At 56.2% G+C, this 17,781-nt stretch overlaps 3 protein-coding genes across 9 annotated transcripts; 2 read left to right on the forward strand and 1 right to left on the reverse strand.

The window, feature by feature from the left end:
* Window positions 1-776: 776 nt before the first annotated feature.
* Window positions 777-5,108, reverse strand: PAFAH1B3 (platelet activating factor acetylhydrolase 1b catalytic subunit 3). Of its 3 annotated transcripts, none has more exons than XM_043598801.1 (6): window positions 4,876-5,108; window positions 2,895-3,000; window positions 2,618-2,707; window positions 1,845-1,961; window positions 1,644-1,766; window positions 777-1,098 (listed from the first exon to the last, which is right to left on the reverse strand). In XM_043598801.1, the coding sequence occupies exons 2-6, from the start codon at window positions 2,970-2,972 to the stop codon at window positions 811-813; spliced, it is 696 nt and encodes a 231-aa protein (XP_043454736.1). In that variant the 5' UTR covers window positions 2,973-3,000; window positions 4,876-5,108; the 3' UTR covers window positions 777-810. The 3 variants fall into 3 exon arrangements, with proteins under 3 accessions (XP_043454736.1, XP_043454735.1, XP_043454734.1); XM_043598800.1 differs by lacking the exon at window positions 4,876-5,108 and adding an exon at window positions 3,375-3,504; XM_043598799.1 differs by lacking the exon at window positions 4,876-5,108 and adding an exon at window positions 3,375-3,504 and having other exon boundaries at window positions 2,895-3,139.
* Window positions 5,109-5,385: 277 nt separating this feature from the next.
* PRR19 (proline rich 19) lies at window positions 5,386-7,333 on the forward strand. Its single transcript, XM_043598798.1, has 2 exons — window positions 5,386-6,701; window positions 6,788-7,333. The coding sequence occupies exons 1-2, from the start codon at window positions 6,101-6,103 to the stop codon at window positions 7,258-7,260; spliced, it is 1,074 nt and encodes a 357-aa protein (XP_043454733.1). The 5' UTR covers window positions 5,386-6,100; the 3' UTR covers window positions 7,261-7,333.
* Window positions 7,334-9,220: 1,887 nt separating this feature from the next.
* TMEM145 (transmembrane protein 145) lies at window positions 9,221-17,644 on the forward strand. Of its 5 annotated transcripts, none has more exons than XM_043598803.1 (15): window positions 9,222-9,412; window positions 10,163-10,237; window positions 10,354-10,431; window positions 10,514-10,600; window positions 10,685-10,786; window positions 10,892-10,976; window positions 11,092-11,163; window positions 11,273-11,341; window positions 11,705-11,785; window positions 11,869-11,947; window positions 12,095-12,188; window positions 12,953-13,125; window positions 13,958-14,078; window positions 16,132-16,338; window positions 16,828-17,644. In XM_043598803.1, the coding sequence occupies exons 1-15, from the start codon at window positions 9,293-9,295 to the stop codon at window positions 17,074-17,076; spliced, it is 1,692 nt and encodes a 563-aa protein (XP_043454738.1). In that variant the 5' UTR covers window positions 9,222-9,292; the 3' UTR covers window positions 17,077-17,644. The 5 variants fall into 5 exon arrangements, with proteins under 5 accessions (XP_043454737.1, XP_043454738.1, XP_043454739.1 ...); XM_043598805.1 differs by having other exon boundaries at window positions 9,223-9,412; window positions 17,310-17,499; XM_043598802.1 differs by lacking the exon at window positions 16,828-17,644 and having other exon boundaries at window positions 9,221-9,412; window positions 16,132-16,805.
* The last annotated feature ends 137 nt before the right edge of the window (window positions 17,645-17,781 follow it).

The raw sequence follows: 17,781 nt of genomic DNA on the forward strand, positions 1-17,781 counted from the left end.
TTCCTCCCAATGCAGTTCCTCCCCACATCAGAGGGACCCTGTGGGCCGAGAACCCTGACTCACTGTGGACTGAACAGCCGGTCTTCAGCCCTGGCACTTGGAAGTCCCTGTCCCTACTATGCCTCTCACAGTCGTCCCAACATCTGGGGGCTCAGGAAGGCCTGAGAGGTCTGAGCCTAGGTGGTACTGGGCTGGGTTTGCCCAGTAACCCAGATACAGTGCTGTTCTCGGTGACCCCTGCTGCCCCCACATGGCCTGAGCCAGCACTGCACCCAGGCCAAAAGGAGCCTCCTGGGTTACATCCCTCACGGTGTGTGGACAGTGCTCCTCGGGGGAGACAGATAGATTCCCTGTGGAGGCACGACTGCTTATGATGGGGAGGGTCAGGAAGCTTCTGTAGGAAATGGCATCTAAGGTACAACCAGAGCACCAGCAGCTCCAGCCAGGGGAAAATCTTCGGCAAAACGGGGAAGGCAGTTTTGGAAGGGCTTTGGCTCCTAGGTCAGTATGTTCCCAGAATTCTTGTTTGACTTTGATCTTGCAGGGTAGTGTGTGCAAACTGGTTTCACCTAGTGTTACTGATTGATGGTGCCTGCCTGGAGTGTTACTGAGAGTAAAAATCTGCTAGACCCTGCAAGAACCTGAGTGCCTTGATGGATTGGTGATGCCTGCTTCAGGCAGAAACAGAGCATCCTCTGGAGCTGCAGGGTCGCAGAGATCATAGTTAAGGTTGAGATACCCAGAAGGGCTTGGCCATAAAGCAAGAAACGGGAGACTAAGGAATGAGAATTTAATGGGGAAGAAGGATGCTTAGGGTGTAGCCTCTGGCCGGGGGACACCCTGGCCCTGGTCTTGGGCCAGCAGACGCAGAAGCAGGGAGTGCAGGGCCCGACAGACAGGTGTGTAGCCCAGGCGGCTCAGATGCAGGTAATCGTACATGTCATGGTGACTTATGGTACCGTCTGAGTGCACAAAGCCAGGGTCGGCATCCAGGAAGTGGGCCCGTGGGTGGCCAGCCAGTGCTGCCCGGACCAGCTCGTTCACTCGCCGGTTTTTCTCACGAAGTGGGTTAGGGTGCTGGCCCCTCGGAAGCAGGCCCTGAGAAAGGCCACCAAGAGTTGTGAGGAGACATCCTACCAACATCTGGGTATCCTGTTCTCTGGGACAAACTGTTCACCCTCACCAGGAAGTTGCCAGGTGTAGAATATACTAGGGATGGAGTAGTGGGGGATCAGAAGGGTAATTCCTGATACCATGTCCGAGACTCCCTTCAGCAAGTACCTTCTGGGTGCCAGCCCCTTTCCAAGTATCCATCACAAAAATGACACCATGGCAAAGGGTCAACCCCTCTTTCAGAGGAGGAAATATTCCAGCTGGAAGTGATGGAGCCTGGATTCACCCCAGGAACGCCTATTTGTGGCTAATTGTTTTGAGTTTTGCAACACCCCCCAGAATCTTCAGCAATTTCTTGGGCAACAGCAGCTACCTGGTCCCTGAACACCTTAACAACAGCTGCTGGGTATGTAGCAAGCTTCAACTGGAGATTTTGCCTGAAAACCACTGCTTTGTGCCATGCTGCCCAGAACTGTGCCGGCTGCAGCTACACCTGCCATTCTTTCTTCCCTGCCCTCCCACCCTCTCACCAGCACCACGACCCGGGCCTGGGGCTGCCGTTGGTTCACCAGTTGCACAATGGCCTTGATGCCACCAGTCACTTGCTCTGCTGTGTGCCCGTGGTTGTTGGTACCCACCCAGACCACCACAATCTGTGGAAAGAAAGGCATGAAGCAGCGGTCAGGAGGGAGGCTTGGGGCGCGTTAGCTGCCCACCGAAGCTCTGCTCACCTTGGGCCGGATGTGTTCCAGCTCCCCATTCTCCAGTCGCCAAAGCACATGTTGCGTGCTGTCACTGCCAATGCCAAAGTTAAGTGCGTGCAGAGGAGAAAAGAGCTCCCGCCAGATCTGCAGACGAGAAGTGGTGTGGGTACATTGGCAACAAGGGCATTGGCAACAAGGACCACCACCCTCTGTCCAAGCCACATATAATGGAAGAGCCCTGCCTTATGGAGGCAGTCTGGTCGAATCTCGCTTTATGCAAACCTATTACAGTCTCACTCTCATGGAGATCCACAGAAGCGAGACTCACTTTATGGAAACCTATTCTGCTTGAGTCATGCATGCATTGAACCAACAGCATTGACAGTTGATGAAAGCCATCATGGTTTGACCTCACTTAGTGGAAACGTAACATAATTGAGTCCCCTTTGTGGAGAGCTATTACAGTTGACTTTCACTTGGTGGAAAGACTACAGCTTTGTGGACATCCATTAGGGCTGTGCACTACCTTAAGCAAACAATAGAATCTCACTTTAGGCAATCTTCTTGCAAGAAAGCCTCATTTTAAGATTTTAAGTCTCACTACACAAAAACCCATGTGACAAAGACTGGTCACACAGTTCCTTCTCAGTAGAATGTTGCATCTTACACGGAGGTTTGGGTGTGGGTGCTGCCTGAGGCTATTTCGGGTACCTCATCCCTGTCTGGCTTGGGCTCTGATCCAGATGTGTCAGCGAGGGCACAGGCCTGGGTGGGGCAAGGGGATGGGGGACGGGCCTCACCTCGCACTGGTGCATTAGCTGGACCAAGGAGTCCCCGATGAAGACGACTTCGGGTTCCTTATCTTTGCTGTCGGCCACGAACCGATGGTGCTTCGGGGACGTACAAGGGGAGTCAAAGGCACGCGCGCTGCTTGGCCCGCCCCACTCTGCTTCCCCGCTTCGCCTCCACCACCCCAACTGCTCTCAGTTTCCTAATCCCACAGAGAGAGTGGCGCCAACCAACTGCTCTCCTGAGGCCCCTCCCGGACTCCTGAGTATCGCGGGCCGGGTCGCTCACCAGGGACATCCAGCGTCCGTCACCCTGCACGTCCTGCACCGGCGTGGGCTTGCTGGCTGGGTTCTCCTCTCCGCTCATCTTGGCGCCGCAGCTCCTTCCTGCAGGACTGGCGAGCGAGGTCGACCCGGGAGAGTCGGCCGAGGAGGTGGCTCCGCCACGCCCACCCCTCCCTTCCAGGCAACAATGGACGGTCCCGACGCCCGCACTCGAGCGAGGACTACTGCCGATCCCGGGCACCGCCTCCTCTGCAGGAGCGGAAACCTTCACTCAAAAGGGGTGGTGGAATTGGGAACCCATGCTTCCCCCGCGGCGGACGCGCAGTGGGCTCGTCCGGCGCTTCCCGCCCGGGCCGCTCAAGCTCGGGCGGCGGCGGCCAGCGCACCCGGGCACCTGGGAACGGGGAGGCGAGATCATCCAGCACCCATAGGGGAGGGAAGAACCCCACACGCCACACCGGCGTCAGGAGGAGGGGCGAACTACCTGAAAGGCCGAGAGTGGGCGGGGGAAATCTAGAGCTTTTCCTTGGGGGAAGAATCCGTTTGCTGTAGAGCGAGAAATGTGCGGAAGGGATCGCCAGCTGTGTGTGTGTGTGTGTGTGTGTGTGTGTGTGCGCGCGCGCGTGTCATTCACGTGGTGGTGGGGGAGGGAAATGAGTGGACGAGTCCATTCCTGGATCCCTTGAGGGGGTGGCTCGTACGCACCTGGCTAGGTGGGGACGCTCCCATTTTCTATTGATGTGGGTAGAAAAAAAGATAGCAAAATGTGAAAAATAGAGCCTCCGTTGTAAGGAGACATCCTAAGAGAGAGCCAGGACTTAAGTGATCCTATCTGCTCAAAGGCCTCCCCTGCTCAAAAATACCAGTTTTTGTGGCATAAAATCTAAACTACACATCTTTGCATTACAAACATCACAGGCCCTGCAAAGAGGGCAGAAGAAGGTACAGAAAGAAAAAGGAAATTAGAGATGCTGCAAGGCCCAGGTCCAGCCTGGCACCCCTCCCACCCAGCTCATCTTGCAGATCTGTGGCCTCTGTTCCTCTCTCTAAACCCACAGGTGTGTCTAAAGCTCTGAAGCCTACATCCATAGCCAAGGCCACCTAAGGTCGGCCCCTCCCGGCCCATATTAATCTCAAATGTCAAGTCTTCCCAACTCTTCCTCTTCTCAGGGACCAGGTGGGAGTCCCACATTCCCCTAAACTTCCTGGTTATATTCCCGTAGCTCCACTTCCAAATGGGACCTTCCCATCTATTCATTCTTTCTAGGTAGGTTGATACTGAAATATGGTCTTATTTATCATGTTTTGCTTCAGTTCACTTGCCTGGAACAGGGCCTGACTCATAGTACCAAGTACTATGGCTGTTCACAAGAACTTAAATGATTATTAAACGAATGGGTCAGATCCTGGCCTTGTCCCAGTGTGTTGGGGAAGACAGATCCAGACACAGAGATGAGGAAAGGATCAAGGTTGTGATTAAGAGAGGTGGAGAAGGGGAAGGGGAAAGAGAAGGACTCAGAGTAGGGGGTTCCTAGGAGTAGTATTTGAGTGTGGCTTTGAAAACTCAGGAAGTCTGGGTAAGCTGTATTACACAGGTAATATAGCTGATTAGGGCGTGGGGAAACTCTGGCCATAGCTTTATTTTTTTTTTTTTTAAATGTGTATTTTTGAGTGAGAGAGAGCAGGCAAGGAAGGGGCAGAGAGAGAAGGAGACAAAGGATCTGAAGCTGGCTTGTGTGTGGGCTTGAACTCACCAACCGTGAGATCGTGACCTGAATGGAAGACAGAGGCTTAACCGACTGAGCCACCCAGGTGCCCCTATAGCTTGATTTTAAAGTCTGAGGGGACTAGTGTCGGTAGATAAGTTGAAAAGGTAGAGAAGCCGTTGCTGAAGCAAAGCTTAGTGAGAAACAGCTTCGAGGCATTCATTCCATTCAAACCAAGTGCTGTTTCAAGTTAGATGTATTGGCTCATTTTATACTTACAGCAACCACACGAAGGAGGCACTATCAGCTCCATTTTACAAATTAGGAAATCGACGGTCTGAGCAGTTACACACTTTTCAAGGTCATACACCTCAAACGTGCCAATTTGGGTTGTTTAAACCTAGGTAGTCTAACTCCAGATCCTAGCTCTGAATGACGACTCTATACTGATTCTCTAGGGATGAATTCTGTGACTGTCTGGGGACCCGCTGCAAGTGGAGACTGCCATGGCCCTTTTTTCCCCTTGTGCCTCGCCTCACGGCTTTCCCCGAGAGACAGTCTAAGCCAATCAGCATTCATGAAGGGGGCGGGCCCAGCGAGTCTCACAGCAGATTGGTGTATGGGACATGCCTAAGGACAAATGAGAGAGATTTCTGGAAGTAAGGATGGAAAGGGTGGGACCATAACCGGCACTCTGTTCCTCGTGCCTCACGAGAGCAGGAAGTCAAAGGGCGTGGGCGGTGCACGCGCATGCGTGTAGTGTGCGTGAGGCCCCGAAGAGTCCACAGGGCGTCGTGAACTAGGGTCACCGTGGAAAAGAAGCCATTGCACCCCACAGCCACGTGGGGTGGGTGGGGGACCGGGTTCATTGGGCCAGGAGGTGAGGTTCTCCACCCTTACCTAGCCCCCACCAACCATACCCCCCTTTCCTAACCTCAACTGCCCACCTTTGCCTCATCTACCCTAGTCCACCGCATTCCCATGACTAGGCCCAGTTCCTGGTAGCTCCTCCGTTGCCTTTTCTGTTTTCCCGAGGTCTTCTCTGTCTCTCCTACTTCTTTGTTGCTGTCTCTTCTGCCTTTCTCTCTCTACCATCTCACTCCACTTTCTGCATTCTCCAGTACCTTCTCTACTTCTGGATTTCTCCTCTGTCCATAATTCCTTCTAGTTCACCAGACCCTGTGGTCTCATGATCCCGTCCACATCCCCCATCTTCTAGCTACTTTCTCATGTCTCAGTACCCTGTAACCCCTTGTCTATTCTCTATTCTGACACACCTCCCCATTCACCGTGACTCCCTTGACCCCATCCAACCCCCACGACTCCTTCCTTGACCAAGTCTTTGCCAATCACTCCCTACCCACCCACTATCTTATTCTCATCTTGTCTCTGTAAATAGGCCTTCCACCTCACCCCAAACTATCTTCTCTTCTCACTATTCACTTTTAGGTCCCTGATTTATCGGCATGATGATGACTGTCCTATCTTTTTTTTCCAGGACATTATGGACCCCCGGGGGCCAGGCCCCCAGCCTTTCCAGCAGCCTGAGAAATCTGGTCGTGTCCGTCGTCGGAAGACAAGGCGGGAGCGTAACGAGGCCCTGATGGGCAGCCGCCGGCCATTGACCCATCAGGATCCTCCTGTGACCAGTCAGGATCCACCTGTGGCCCCTACTGTTCCCAAGGTCGTGGTCATAACGCAGGGCCGGCTGAGCCGGGAGCACCGGGGTCTCTTTAATCATGAGGTGAAATCTCTGGATGTGGCACGGCTGCTTAGCAGTGGGTCCCTGGAACCCGGCACCTCTTCACTCCCCACCAAACGCTTCTCAAGCCCAAGCTGGGCCCAAGAACCAGCTCCCCAGTCAAGGGGCAAGGAGAACCAGGTGCCTAGAGGCTCAGGCCCAGGCCCACCCAGTCCCCCAGAGCTCCCTGGCTTGGGGCAGCTGCTGGAGGAGCTGCAGTGCCAGTTGATTCTGCCACAGGCCTTTCCCAGGAGGAACCTAGTGCAGGAGGCCAGGGATGCCATCGTGGGCACTTTACAGGCCTGTCATGGCTGCGTGCCTGACCTTACCCTGGTGCTCCGTGACTGCCAGCCACCCTTACCAGGTGAGTCCACCTCCTACTTCCTGTGATCCCTTTCTCCTTGTCTGCTGTAGCTCAGCTGTCTCCCATGCTTTTTTCCTTTGTGCCAGGGACCAAGCCTGGGGGCCCTGAAAGACGAAGGATGACACCCTCCTGGATCAACAGCCCGGAGCAGGCCCCAGGGGAGAGGAGGCAGAGGAGGCAACAGAGGACAAAGGAGCTCACTTTCTCCATGCCTCACACCTCCAGCACTCCCCTGGTGCACAGGGTGAGCCTGGCGCCACCAAAAGGTCCCTGGCCACCGCCTTTGCCCTTGTTGCCTTCGCCATCTGGGGCAGCCTGGGGCCCCCCAACAGCCTTTGACCTACTGAAAAGCATCTGGCTGGTTGCCACACCTCCCCCTCCCCGGCCCTGGGGGGTCGGCCCACAACAACCCCTGCCTCAGCCACCATCACCCTTGTTGCCCCGAACCTCTGCCCTGGATTGGAGCCCCAGCCCTCCTGCCCCACTGCCCAGCCTCTCCTGGGTGGTGGCCCAGAGCAGCCCAGAGGCCTGGTCCTTTCCACCTATGAGACTGTACTGAGGGGACTGAGGCTGGGCTAGGGGCAGGAAACCCGCACTCCTGATCACTTCAATAAAGTACCTTCTTCATGGTCCCCTTGATTTTCAGTGAGTGGCTGACCCAAGCAAGCAGCTTTGCTTTGCTCTGAGTTCTGGGTCCAAGATGGAGGGGAAGATACCATCACTTGTCACCTTCTTGGGATTTGAGGGCCAGCAGGCTGGGGAAACCTGGGGTTCAGTCAGTCCAATGCATCTACCCACTGAAGCCAACTATGTGCCAGGCTCAGCTCTGGTGATGCTGGGGCCCCAGAGGGAGTGCTACTGTGGCTGTGTCCCCAGAATATTCCCAGTCCAGTGGTGGGCACAGACAGTTCCAGCCCCAATGGTTGCATCTTGGGGACAGAGAGGTGCAGGGGCTGAGGGAGTCCAAGGGGGGAGTGATGATTCGTCCCTGGTGATGAGGGAGTTCCTCAGAAAGGAGCAGATGTAGACCTTTACACATTTTAAGATTGGTAAGAACTTACTAGTAGAGGAAGAAAAGAACATTTCAGGGAATTCTAGAAACGCTGCTTTATGGGACAGTATGTGCAAGGCCTGGAGCAGGGCAAATAGGGGATGTGGAACCATTTTCATTCAGTCCATATTCCTAGGATATCCTGGGACTTAGAGTGAGTCATGTCCAGGTCCAGCCCTCGATGGGCTCCTGGTCCAGTGGACATAGGAACCGTGTGTGCAAGATCACGACCGGAATGGGAGACGAGGCCTGAATCTACCCCACAGACTTTTTAACTTTGGCCCAACATACATTTAAAATTTTTGAATTAATTGCCTACTGTCACAAATCAGTTTGCTTTAAAACAAAAGCAAAACAAAAAAAGCCTAACACATTTCTGGCTTCTCTAAAACAAAAAAACAAAAAGAGAGAGAGAGAGAGAGAGAGAGAGAGAGAGAGAGAGAGAAGGAAAAGAATCTGGCAGCGGACCTACTATCCCTTCTGGCAACAACTGGCTCAAGCCAAGTAGCAGAGGCTGCCTTTTCATGGGTCCCACACTCTCCACTGAAAGTGTTCTGTGCACTTATGTTTTCTGCTTGGCCCCTTGGCTTAGGAAGTTTTTTTAAATGATATTTTGAGGAGCAGCACTTTTTTTTTTTTTCTTCCAGTGGAGGGGGAGGAATGAAGCTAGAAATGTTTGTTGGAATCTGATCAGGGGAAATGAAGCTGAGGGACTTGGACGCTGCTCTGTAAAGCCTTCCAGGGATCCTCATTGCCCACTGGGAAACCATAAGGTTGGTACCAGCCGGTAGGGGACTGAACTGGGAGATCACACGACTTGGCTGAAGTCTAATGAGAAAGTGGCAGTGCTGGGTTTTGAACCCAGAGGGTTGATTTGGGTCTGCTCTGGGCTTCTCACAACACCACCTCTTCTGGCAGCAACCCGGTTTCACACCCCGGTGAGCAGTGACTGGACAGGGTCAGGCAATGGAATGTAGTGATTGTGGCCCAGCGTTCTGCCATCTCCGTGTTTTGTGACCCAGAACAAATGGTTCACCCTCTCCAGCCTCCGTGTCTCTGTGGGCACTTCACAGAGCCCATGGGATCTCGGGTGGACACTGCTGGGGATGGCTGTCATGAGGGCAGGAATGAGCCATCAAAGAGCAGTTTGGGGTCTAAGTTGGCGGGGAGGTCAGGGCAGAGCTGGGGTCTGTACGTTGGGGGTCATCCCGAGATGGCTGTCTGGAGGAGGAGGCACGGCTCTGGGGAATGTGAGTTCAGGGTAGGACAAGGGGAGCAAGAGGTATCAGGGAGAGTCCTAGAAGGGAGAACTGAGGCTGGGGCGGAGTAGAGAGCATGGGGAGGGGTCGTCCTCTCCCATGCCGATGGAGAAGGCGCCAGGCAGGGCTATCCCGGAGGAGGGGGCGGGGAGAGCGGCGCCCAGCGGCCCCTTTAATCGGGGGCGCGCGCTGGCCGGCCCGCGCGCTCTCGCCGCCGTCGCCGGGCCGGAGCGGGAGCCGGAGCGGAGCTGGGGCCGGGGCCGGGGCCCGGAGCGGGCGGAATGGAGCCCCCGCGCGCGCCCGCTCTGTGCCGCCTGCTGCCGCCGCTGTTGCTCCTGCTGCTGCCACTGTCCCCCCGCGCCCGGGCCAAGTACGTGCGGGGCAACCTCAGCTCCAAGGAGGTGAGCGCGCTGGGCCCTCCTCTGCCACCCGCCGGGCCCCTGGGGACCGGAGGGAAGGGAAGGAGAAGGGTGCCGCCCCGCCCCCTGCCGCCCTTCCCAGGCCGTCCCTGAGAGCCGCGGTGGGATTGGGGCTGGGGATAATAGGGAGGACTGGGTCAGGGTTGGGGCTGAGAGGCGCCGTGGGGTCGAGAAGAGACTTGAGGGTTGTAGGAGGGACATTGAGGTCAGAGCTGGGCGGGGAGGAGGGACGGGTTGGGAGAGTGAGAGTTTGGGGTGGGGGTTGGGAGAACGCCAAGGTGGTGCTGAAGGGACAGCACTTTTCACTCCGTAGAGAGCCTGGAGTTCACACTGCTGCTCAGGGCCAGGAGAGGGCCGTTTGGAATATTACCCAGTAGGAGGTGGTCTCTGGGACCACCGTGGGGCATTCGTGTGGATAACCGGGGGATGCCAGTCAGATGGTGTCTGGGACTGAAGGTGGCCGGGATGGGCACCTGGCCCTCCAGGTCCTTTCTCAGTGCACTTGGAAAATGGGAAAAGTGTTTGAGGGGAGGAGAAGAAACTTATGTGGGGGGCATTTGAGACAAGAATCCTGGACCCAAGGTAAAGGGATCACAAGAATTTTGGAGGTAACTTGGTCCCCTTAAGCTTCTCTGGAAATCAGGTACCCAAGAGTAGGGAAGGAAAGTTGGGGGGGGGTCTATGGAGTTGGGGAGTTCTCAAGGATTCAGGAGGACTGGGCCTCTTTTCCAGGATTGGGTGTTCCTGACAAGATTTTGCTTTCTTTCGGATTATGGCCGACTGGACTTCCGTTTCCGATACCCTGAGGTGAGCCTTCCCGCACCACTCTCCATGCTGAGGCTAGATATTCCCTTGGCCTCCCAAGGCAAGGGCTACCCCAGTTCCCTGTACACCCTCAAACTTCAAAATCTCTGGGTCTGCAGGCCAAGTGCTGTCAGAACATCCTCCTCTATTTCGACGACCCATCCCAGTGGCCGGCTGTGTACAAGGCAGGGGACAAGGTGAAGGCTGTGAGGAGGGTGCATGGGAGAGGGAAGAAGGCCGAGGCTGGCCAGGGAGTGACCATGTCCCTGCCTGCCCCAGGACTGCCTGGCCAAGGAGTCAGTGATCAGGCCTGAGAACAACCAGGTCATCAACCTCACCACCCAGTATGCCTGGTCAGGCTGTCAGGTATGGGGGAATGGGCAGATGCTGAAGGCCAAGGGCCCGAGGGCTGCACAGACAGGCTTCAACCTTCTTCTTGCTCCTTCCCAGGTAGTGTCAGAGGACGGAACCCGCTACCTGAGCTGCTCCAGTGGCCGAAGCTTCCGCTCGGTTCGTGAAAGGTGGTGGTACATCGCACTCAGCAAGTGTGGGGTAAGAGGCTGGGCCGGCCACCTGGGCCTTCTCCTCCTTGCCTTCCTGGTGACCCTCTACCTGCCCAGGCCCCCCCCCCCCCTTAGGCCTCCCCACTTCCCACAGGGAGATGGGCTGCAGTTGGAGTATGAGATGGTCCTCACCAATGGCAAGTCCTTCTGGACACGGCATTTCTCGGCTGATGAGTTTGGTGAGCATTGCGGACCCAGAAACCAGAATCTTTGTGGCGGTCTAGAGTTGGGTGCTCACTGCCGAGGGACACCCAGCTTTGACTGAATCATTTCCTCCTTCTACAAAATTGGCAGGGATCCTGGAGACAGATGTGACTTTCCTCCTCATCTTCCTCCTCATCTTCTTCCTCTCCTGTTACTTTGGATGTAAGTCCAGTACGTGGTGGTGGGGTTAGCAGTTATGGGGGGCAGGGTTGGGGGAATGAGCTAGTCTCCCTTCCTGTCTGTGAACCACCTTCCCCTACTTTTCTTTTAGATTTACTGAAAGGTCGTCAGTTGCTCCACACAACTTACAAAATGTTCATGGCTGCAGCAGGAGTGGAGGGTGAGGTTCAGAGTATCCCAGCTTTTGAGTTCTGTCAGAGGAGGGACATAGGGTCCAGATACCTGGGTCTGAGGAAAAGAAGAGGGGCTGGGGGCCTGGATCCTGGGTCTGAGGGAGGAGGGGCTGGGGGCCAGGACCCCTGGGTCTGAGGGAGGAGGGGCTGGGGGCCTGGACATCTGGATCCTGAAGAAGAGGGGCTGGGGCCTGGGCTCCAGTCTCCTAGGACGTCAGTGGGCGTAAATGGTCTAGAATCCTGATGGGGATGAAGGAGGGGTTCTGGCCATCTGGATCATAATGCTAGGGGACAGTGATGCCCCAAAGCTGGTTTCTGTCCTTTCCTCCCTCTGCCCGTTCTCCCCTCAGTCCTGAGCCTCCTGTTTTTCTGCATCTACTGGGGCCAGTATGCCACTGATGGCATTGGCAACGAGAGTCTGAAGATCTTGGGTGAGAATGAAGTGGGCCAGGGGAGGGTGCCTGGGCTCCCTCTGAGCCCTATGTCTGAGACGCCCTCTCCTCCCTTCTCCCAGCCAAGTTGCTCTTCTCCTCCAGCTTCCTCATCTTCCTGCTGATGCTCATCCTTCTGGGGAAGGGATTCACAGTGACACGGTGCCCAGGCTGGGGCGGGAGGGAGCGCTGGGGGGAGGTGTGGCTGGGCTAGGGAACAGGACACTGGGGTGGATCTGGGGGGGATGGCTTCCCGCTTCTCCCTGACAGCCCCCACCCCTGCTGTCTCCCTTCATGGCCTGCTGCCAGGGGCCGAATCAGCCACTCGGGCTCCGTGAAGTTGTCTGTCTACATGACCCTGTACACTCTCACCCACGTGGTGCTGCTCATTTACGAGGCCGAGGTGAGTGCCGCTTCCCACTGCCCAGGCCTTGCCTCTCCGCCCCTCCCCAAGCTTTTGGCCACCTCCTCCACCTGTCTGCCAGCCCTTCCCCACATCGCACTCTAGCTGGCTCGCTCTCTCCCACTCTGCGATTTCTGCCTGCCCATCTGTCTCTTTAAGTGCATGCCTCCTCTCTTCACCATCTCTGAGGAGCCTTCTTCCTCCTCCCTCTGTCTCTCACTGTCTGTCACATTTAAACTCAATGTCATGACTGAGAGTTCAGGAGTCACACAGACCTGGATTCCACTCTGGCTCTCCCACTTCCCAGCTAGCTGACCTTGGGTGATGCCCACCCCCTCTAAGCCTGTTTCCTCTTCTGTAAAATTGGGAGGGTCTTACTTATCCCAGAGGGCTCCTCTAAGGCTTTATATCACCTTGGCTTTGCCTTTGGCCAAAAGCCGCCCCTTTTAGCCTCAGTTTTCCCCTCTGCGAAGTGGGGGTGTTAAGAAGACCCACCTCATTGGGTTGACGCAAATGGAAAAACTTACGCATGGTAGGTGGTTAGCCCCATGTTGGACCCCTGGTAGAGAATGTATTCTCTTTCTTTTTCACCCTCACTCTACCTCTATGTCCTTCTATTTCCATTTTGTTCTCTCCTGCTGCTTCTGTCCTGACCCAATAGCTCTGCTCCCTGGGTGCCGGTGGGGGGAGGGGCCTAGGGTCTGGGGTCCTTGTGTGGAGGGCAGGAGGTCAAAGCTATGATGAACCCTTTCCCTTGGGTGCAGTTCTTTGACCCAGGCCAGGTACTATACACGTACGAGTCGCCGGCGGGCTATGGGCTCATTGGGCTGCAGGTGGCGGCTTACGTGTGGTTCTGCTATGCTGTGCTCATCTCCTTGCGTCACTTCCCGGAGAAGCAGCCCTTTTACGTGCCCTTCTTTGCTGCCTACACCCTCTGGTGAGACGTGCTGGGCCCCCAAGCTGTCCCTGTCTTGTGGGGCTTCCCATTTCTCAGACCCTCCTCAGTGAGGCTGATGGGCTTGCAAGTCAGGCAGCGGACCCAGTCTGCCACTTACTTCGTGACCTGGAAAAAATTATTTTCCCAAATTAAAAAAAAAAGAGAGAGAGAGAGAGTGCCTCAGGTTGCTTACCCATAAAGAGTTATCTTGAGCATGCCTAGGGCACTATAGAAGGGCCTTGTGTTTGGTACGTAGTAGGTGTTCAGTAAAAGCTAGTTGTAATTTTTTATCATTCAACATAACATAGTCGTACGGTAGGCAGATTCTAAGCCTGACTGCTTGGGTTCAGATCCCAGTTCTAAAGCTTGTAAGTTGTATGACCTCACACAAATCAATGAACTTTGCTCTGCCTCAGTTTCCTCATCTGTTTAATGGGGATGGAAATTGTACTTGCCTCGAAGAGTCATTGTGAGTTAATGAGTTTACAATCGTGAGAAGCTTAGAGACAGGTCTGGCTTGCAGTTAAGTCCTTAATTGTTATTATCATATGTTAATGCATTCAGCAAACATCTTTTGATTTCCTATCAGGTGCCAGGATTTGGGGTGGGGTGGAATGGAGTTAAATTCAACCTAGTCTTTGCCTTCCAGAATTTCCCAGGCCAGTGGGATTCCTGCCCCCTTTTAATCTCTGGCTTCTGAAGGTTACACTGGTTTCTCTCTAATTTGGGACACACCTGGGCCCTACGTGTGTGCGTGGCAGGGGGGCTGGGGCCATGGGGTGGGGAAGAGGGCAGAGGCAGTGTCTCTACTGAACCAGCACCTCCCCTGCAGGTTCTTTGCTGTTCCTGTTATGGCCCTGATCGCCAACTTCGGGATCCCCAAGTGGGCCCGGGAGAAGATTGTCAATGGCATCCAGCTGGGGATCCATTTGTATGCCCATGGCGTGTTCCTGGTGAGGAAGGGCATCCAGGTGGGGGTGGGAGCCTGATGGGCGGAGAGTGGGTGAAACTCCCCAACCCCTGAACTGCCTGGACCTTCTGTTCTGAGCTCTCCATCCATTTCCGTCTCTTCATTCTTTACTCATTCAACAGACACTTACCAAGAGCCTGCTGGATTCCTGCAGGCTATTCTACTCTGTCCCCCCAAGAAGCCAGCCTCTTCTATTCTCTCCCACCTTGTGTTCTAGCCTCTTCCACTGACCACACCCTTCTTTCTTCCTTCCTTTCTTTCTTTCTTTCTTTCTTTCTTTCTTTCTTTCTTTTCCTTAAATAAACTTTACCATCAATGTGAGGCTGGAACTTGTGACCCTGAGATCAAGAGTCTCATGCTCTACTGACTGAACCCCACCCTCTTTCTCAGCCCCTCCCCATTCCTGACCCTGTGCACTGCCCCCCGCCCCCTCACGTTTCCCTTCTGTATCCCACTGCCTTTCCCAAACCCCTTGGTCATTACTCCACCCTTCGCCGACACATTCTTCCATCTGCTGCACCATCACAGACCATTGTTCAGGAAGAAGCAGGTGGAGTGGGCCAGGCTGGGGCTCCAGGGGGCCTAGATCTGAATGACATCTGGAGGGGATCAGCACTAAACCTCTTCTTTGCCGTGGTTTATATCCTATCTGGGCTTCTGGGTGACAGTTCATATACCTTGTTTAATTGTGTGTCAGAGCAGCCCCAGGACAGGATGGATAATGGTCGTTGCACCCACTATACAGAAAGGGGAAGCTAAGGTCCAAACAGGAGAGGTGACCTGCCAGGGCTCCATGGCCTCTGGTAGGAGGGCAGGGCCTTTGCGCCCAGTCCTTCCACAGCCAACCATAAGAGGGAGCCAGACAGGAGCATAGGCACTGATGAGGATCCAGGCTTCTGACCGCAGGGGTCCACAATGTGCTCTGGGTGGCGAATGTACTCAGTCACAGATGGCCTGGTCCCCCATCTTCTACCCCAGAGCCTGACTTAGGTACAGAGTCACCTTCCCAGGACAGCCCTTCCTGAAGCTCTGCAGGAAGTCAGAAAGGGACAGAAACAGGAGAAATGCTGAGAACCATCATGGGCCAAGCTCTGCCCTCTCCTCATCTTTCCGAGTAGGTGCTGCCATCCCTTTCCCCTAGTGAGGCTCAGGGAGCTTTATCGACATGTCCCAGGTCCCATACTCAAAAAACTGGGGGGCGAGAGGTGAGGTGCAGGCCCCGGGCCCCCAAGTGCAGTGCCCTCTTAGCTATATTTCATCTTCAGCCAGTTTCTTTTGTAAAAATGCAGTTAGCTCAGCACAGCCCCATTCCGCTGTTTACTGCTTTCAGCTGCTTGTTCCCATGACCTTAGAGGGGTTGCGCTGGGCTCCCGTGTGCAGTGCTCGAGTCACACCCAGTCCCTGCTCTCAAGATCTACTAGACTAGCTGGGGACACACTTCTACATTCAACCAATATTTATTGGGTGCTTATGTGCCAGGTGCTGTTCTAGAAGGTATTGGGGATTCAGCAGGGAATGAACAAATTCCTGCCCTCACAGAGCTAACATTCTAGAGTTTGTCAGGTGTTGTTGTCCAATTGACCTTTCTGTGTTTATGAAAATATTTTATCTATACTCTGTGCTCTCTGATACAATAGCTACTATCCACGTGGGGCTACTGAGCACTTAAATGTGGCTAGTGTGACTGAAAACAAAAATTTTGGTTTAATGTGGATTAATTTAAATGTAAATAACCCCATATGGCTAGTGGGTATCATACCGGACAGTGAAGGCCACTGAAACTTACCCAGTGATGTCAGTGATCAGGGCTCTGATGGAGGAAGCATCGCAGGGCAGTCAGGGTTGTGACGGAGGAAAAAGGTCAGAACTCAGCGAACTGTGAGAGCCTGTAGTAGGAGAGCCTAATCCGGAGTGAAGGACTGCAGGGAAGGGTGGGGGATGTCCAGTGAGGGGGAATCCTTACGACCCCATGTTTAAGGAGACAGCCTGAGGCCCGGACAGTGCTGCTCCAACCAGCACCTGGCCTGTCGCCCCAGATCATGACACGCCCGTCGGCGGCCAACAAGAACTTCCCGTACCATGTGCGCACGTCGCAGATCGCCTCAGCCGGGGCCCCCGGCCCGGGAGGGAGCCAGTCCACGGACAAGCCCTTCCCGCAGCACGTCTATGGGAACGTGACGTTCATCAGCGACTCGGTGCCCAACTTCACGGAGCTCTTCTCCATCCCCCCGCCCGCCTCCTCCGTAAGCCCCGCGCCCCCGGCGCACGAGGAGCTGCTGGCGCCGCCCCTGGAGTACCTGACCCCGCTCCCGGCCCCGCCGCCGCCCCCCTCGCCCGGGCGCCTGAGCCCACCCCCTGCCTTTCGCACGCCCCGAGCCCCAACACCGCGCCGCGACCACCCCCCGGCGCCTGCGCCCACCCTGCCGGACTGGGTCCTGGCGCTGTTGCGCACGCCCCCGCAGACGCCACGCGCCGTGCCCCCGCCACCCGCCTTCCGCGGCTCTCCACCCACTCCCCGGCCGCCGCCGGAGTTCGCCCGGCGCGCTCCGACGCCGCCCCTAGAGTACCTGGCCCCGCTGTCCAGGCGCCCAGCCGCCCGCTCCTTCCCTGATTGACACCAGCGCCCGCACCTCGGGAGGGGGGGCTCCTTTGCGGGGAGGGGGACGGGCCTTCGGGGCCGCATCTGCCCCCCGTGGGTCTCGGACGGCCTCTGACCCTGACCCCCCTCCCAGGCCGGGAAGCAGGTGGAGGAGACGGCGGTGGCGGCGGCGGTGGCCCCGAGGGGCCGCGTGGTGACCACGGCCGAGCGGGGCGCGGCCTCCCCGCCCCTTCCCGCTCGGTTCCCCAAGGCGGCCGACCCGAGCTGGGATGGCCCGACGCCGCCCTACCAGCCGCTCGTGCCCCAGACGGCGGCGCCGCACACCGGCTTCACCGAATACTTCAGCATGCACACGGCCGGGGGCACCGCACCCCCGGTCTGAGCACCCTTGCCCACCCCCGCCCCATGGGCCGCACGCCGGGCCCCGCCCGGGCTCCGGATCCCCGCTCTATCCCGGCCCCAGGGCTCTGCCATCCCAGGCCTTCCCGACCCTCCCCACCCCTCGCGCCCAGGTAGGGGTGCCTACTGTCCCGCTCACCCCACTCCCCACCCCCCACCCCCGACTCTTGTGCCAAACGGTCCCGCGGGAGCCTCTCTCCCCGTCCCCTCCCTCAGCCCCTGCCCCGAGCGGCGCCGGATTCTGGGCTCCCGCTGTTCCGAGACCTACGGCCCCCTGGCCCCCTTCGAGACCTCTGATCCCGCCGGACCCCGGAACACCAGGGACGATCGTCGGGATCCTGCCCGTGACTCTCCAGGACTCCGCGACCCCGAGCCATTGCTACTGGGACGGATATTGTGAATCTGTCTCGATTCTGAAACCTTCCCTTGGATCTCTGTGACCTCGGACCCGTGCTCTGCCCACCCTGTCTCCATCCGGGGGCCCTCCCTCAGGTCCCCGGCAGAAAGACTTTTTCCCCTCTTGCCAAAATAAAGCGGATTCGTTAAGTTTTTATCTATAAAATGGCCTCTTTATATCTCGATGGTGCTCAGAGGCGGGGCTGAGCACGAACTGTTCCAAGCTCTGGACCTCAGTGTGTCCATCTGTGAAATGGCATTTGGGGAGGGGCCTTCACGTTGGCCCAGAATC

Source organism: Prionailurus bengalensis, chromosome E2 (genome assembly GCF_016509475.1).
Source record: "Prionailurus bengalensis isolate Pbe53 chromosome E2, Fcat_Pben_1.1_paternal_pri, whole genome shotgun sequence".
NCBI classification, from domain to species: Eukaryota; Metazoa; Chordata; class Mammalia; order Carnivora; family Felidae; genus Prionailurus; species Prionailurus bengalensis.

Coding starts and splice junctions, on each gene's coding strand:
- PAFAH1B3 (XM_043598801.1), bottom strand. CDS start 2,972: ATGAGCGGAGAGGAGAACCCAGCCAGCAAGCCCACGCCGGTGCAGGAC. Junction 2,708..2,894: donor ACGGACGCTGGATGTCCCTG/GTGAGCGACCCG, acceptor ACGTCCCCGAAG/CACCATCGGTTCGTGGCCGA. Junction 1,962..2,617: donor AGCTAATGCACCAGTGCGAG/GTGAGGCCCGTC, acceptor TCTCGTCTGCAG/ATCTGGCGGGAGCTCTTTTC.
- PRR19 (XM_043598798.1), top strand. CDS start 6,101: ATGGACCCCCGGGGGCCAGGCCCCCAGCCTTTCCAGCAGCCTGAGAAA. Junction 6,702..6,787: donor CTGCCAGCCACCCTTACCAG/GTGAGTCCACCT, acceptor CCTTTGTGCCAG/GGACCAAGCCTGGGGGCCCT.
- TMEM145 (XM_043598802.1), top strand. CDS start 9,293: ATGGAGCCCCCGCGCGCGCCCGCTCTGTGCCGCCTGCTGCCGCCGCTG. Junction 9,413..10,162: donor GCAACCTCAGCTCCAAGGAG/GTGAGCGCGCTG, acceptor CCTCTTTTCCAG/GATTGGGTGTTCCTGACAAG. Junction 11,786..11,868: donor CGAGAGTCTGAAGATCTTGG/GTGAGAATGAAG, acceptor CCCTTCTCCCAG/CCAAGTTGCTCTTCTCCTCC.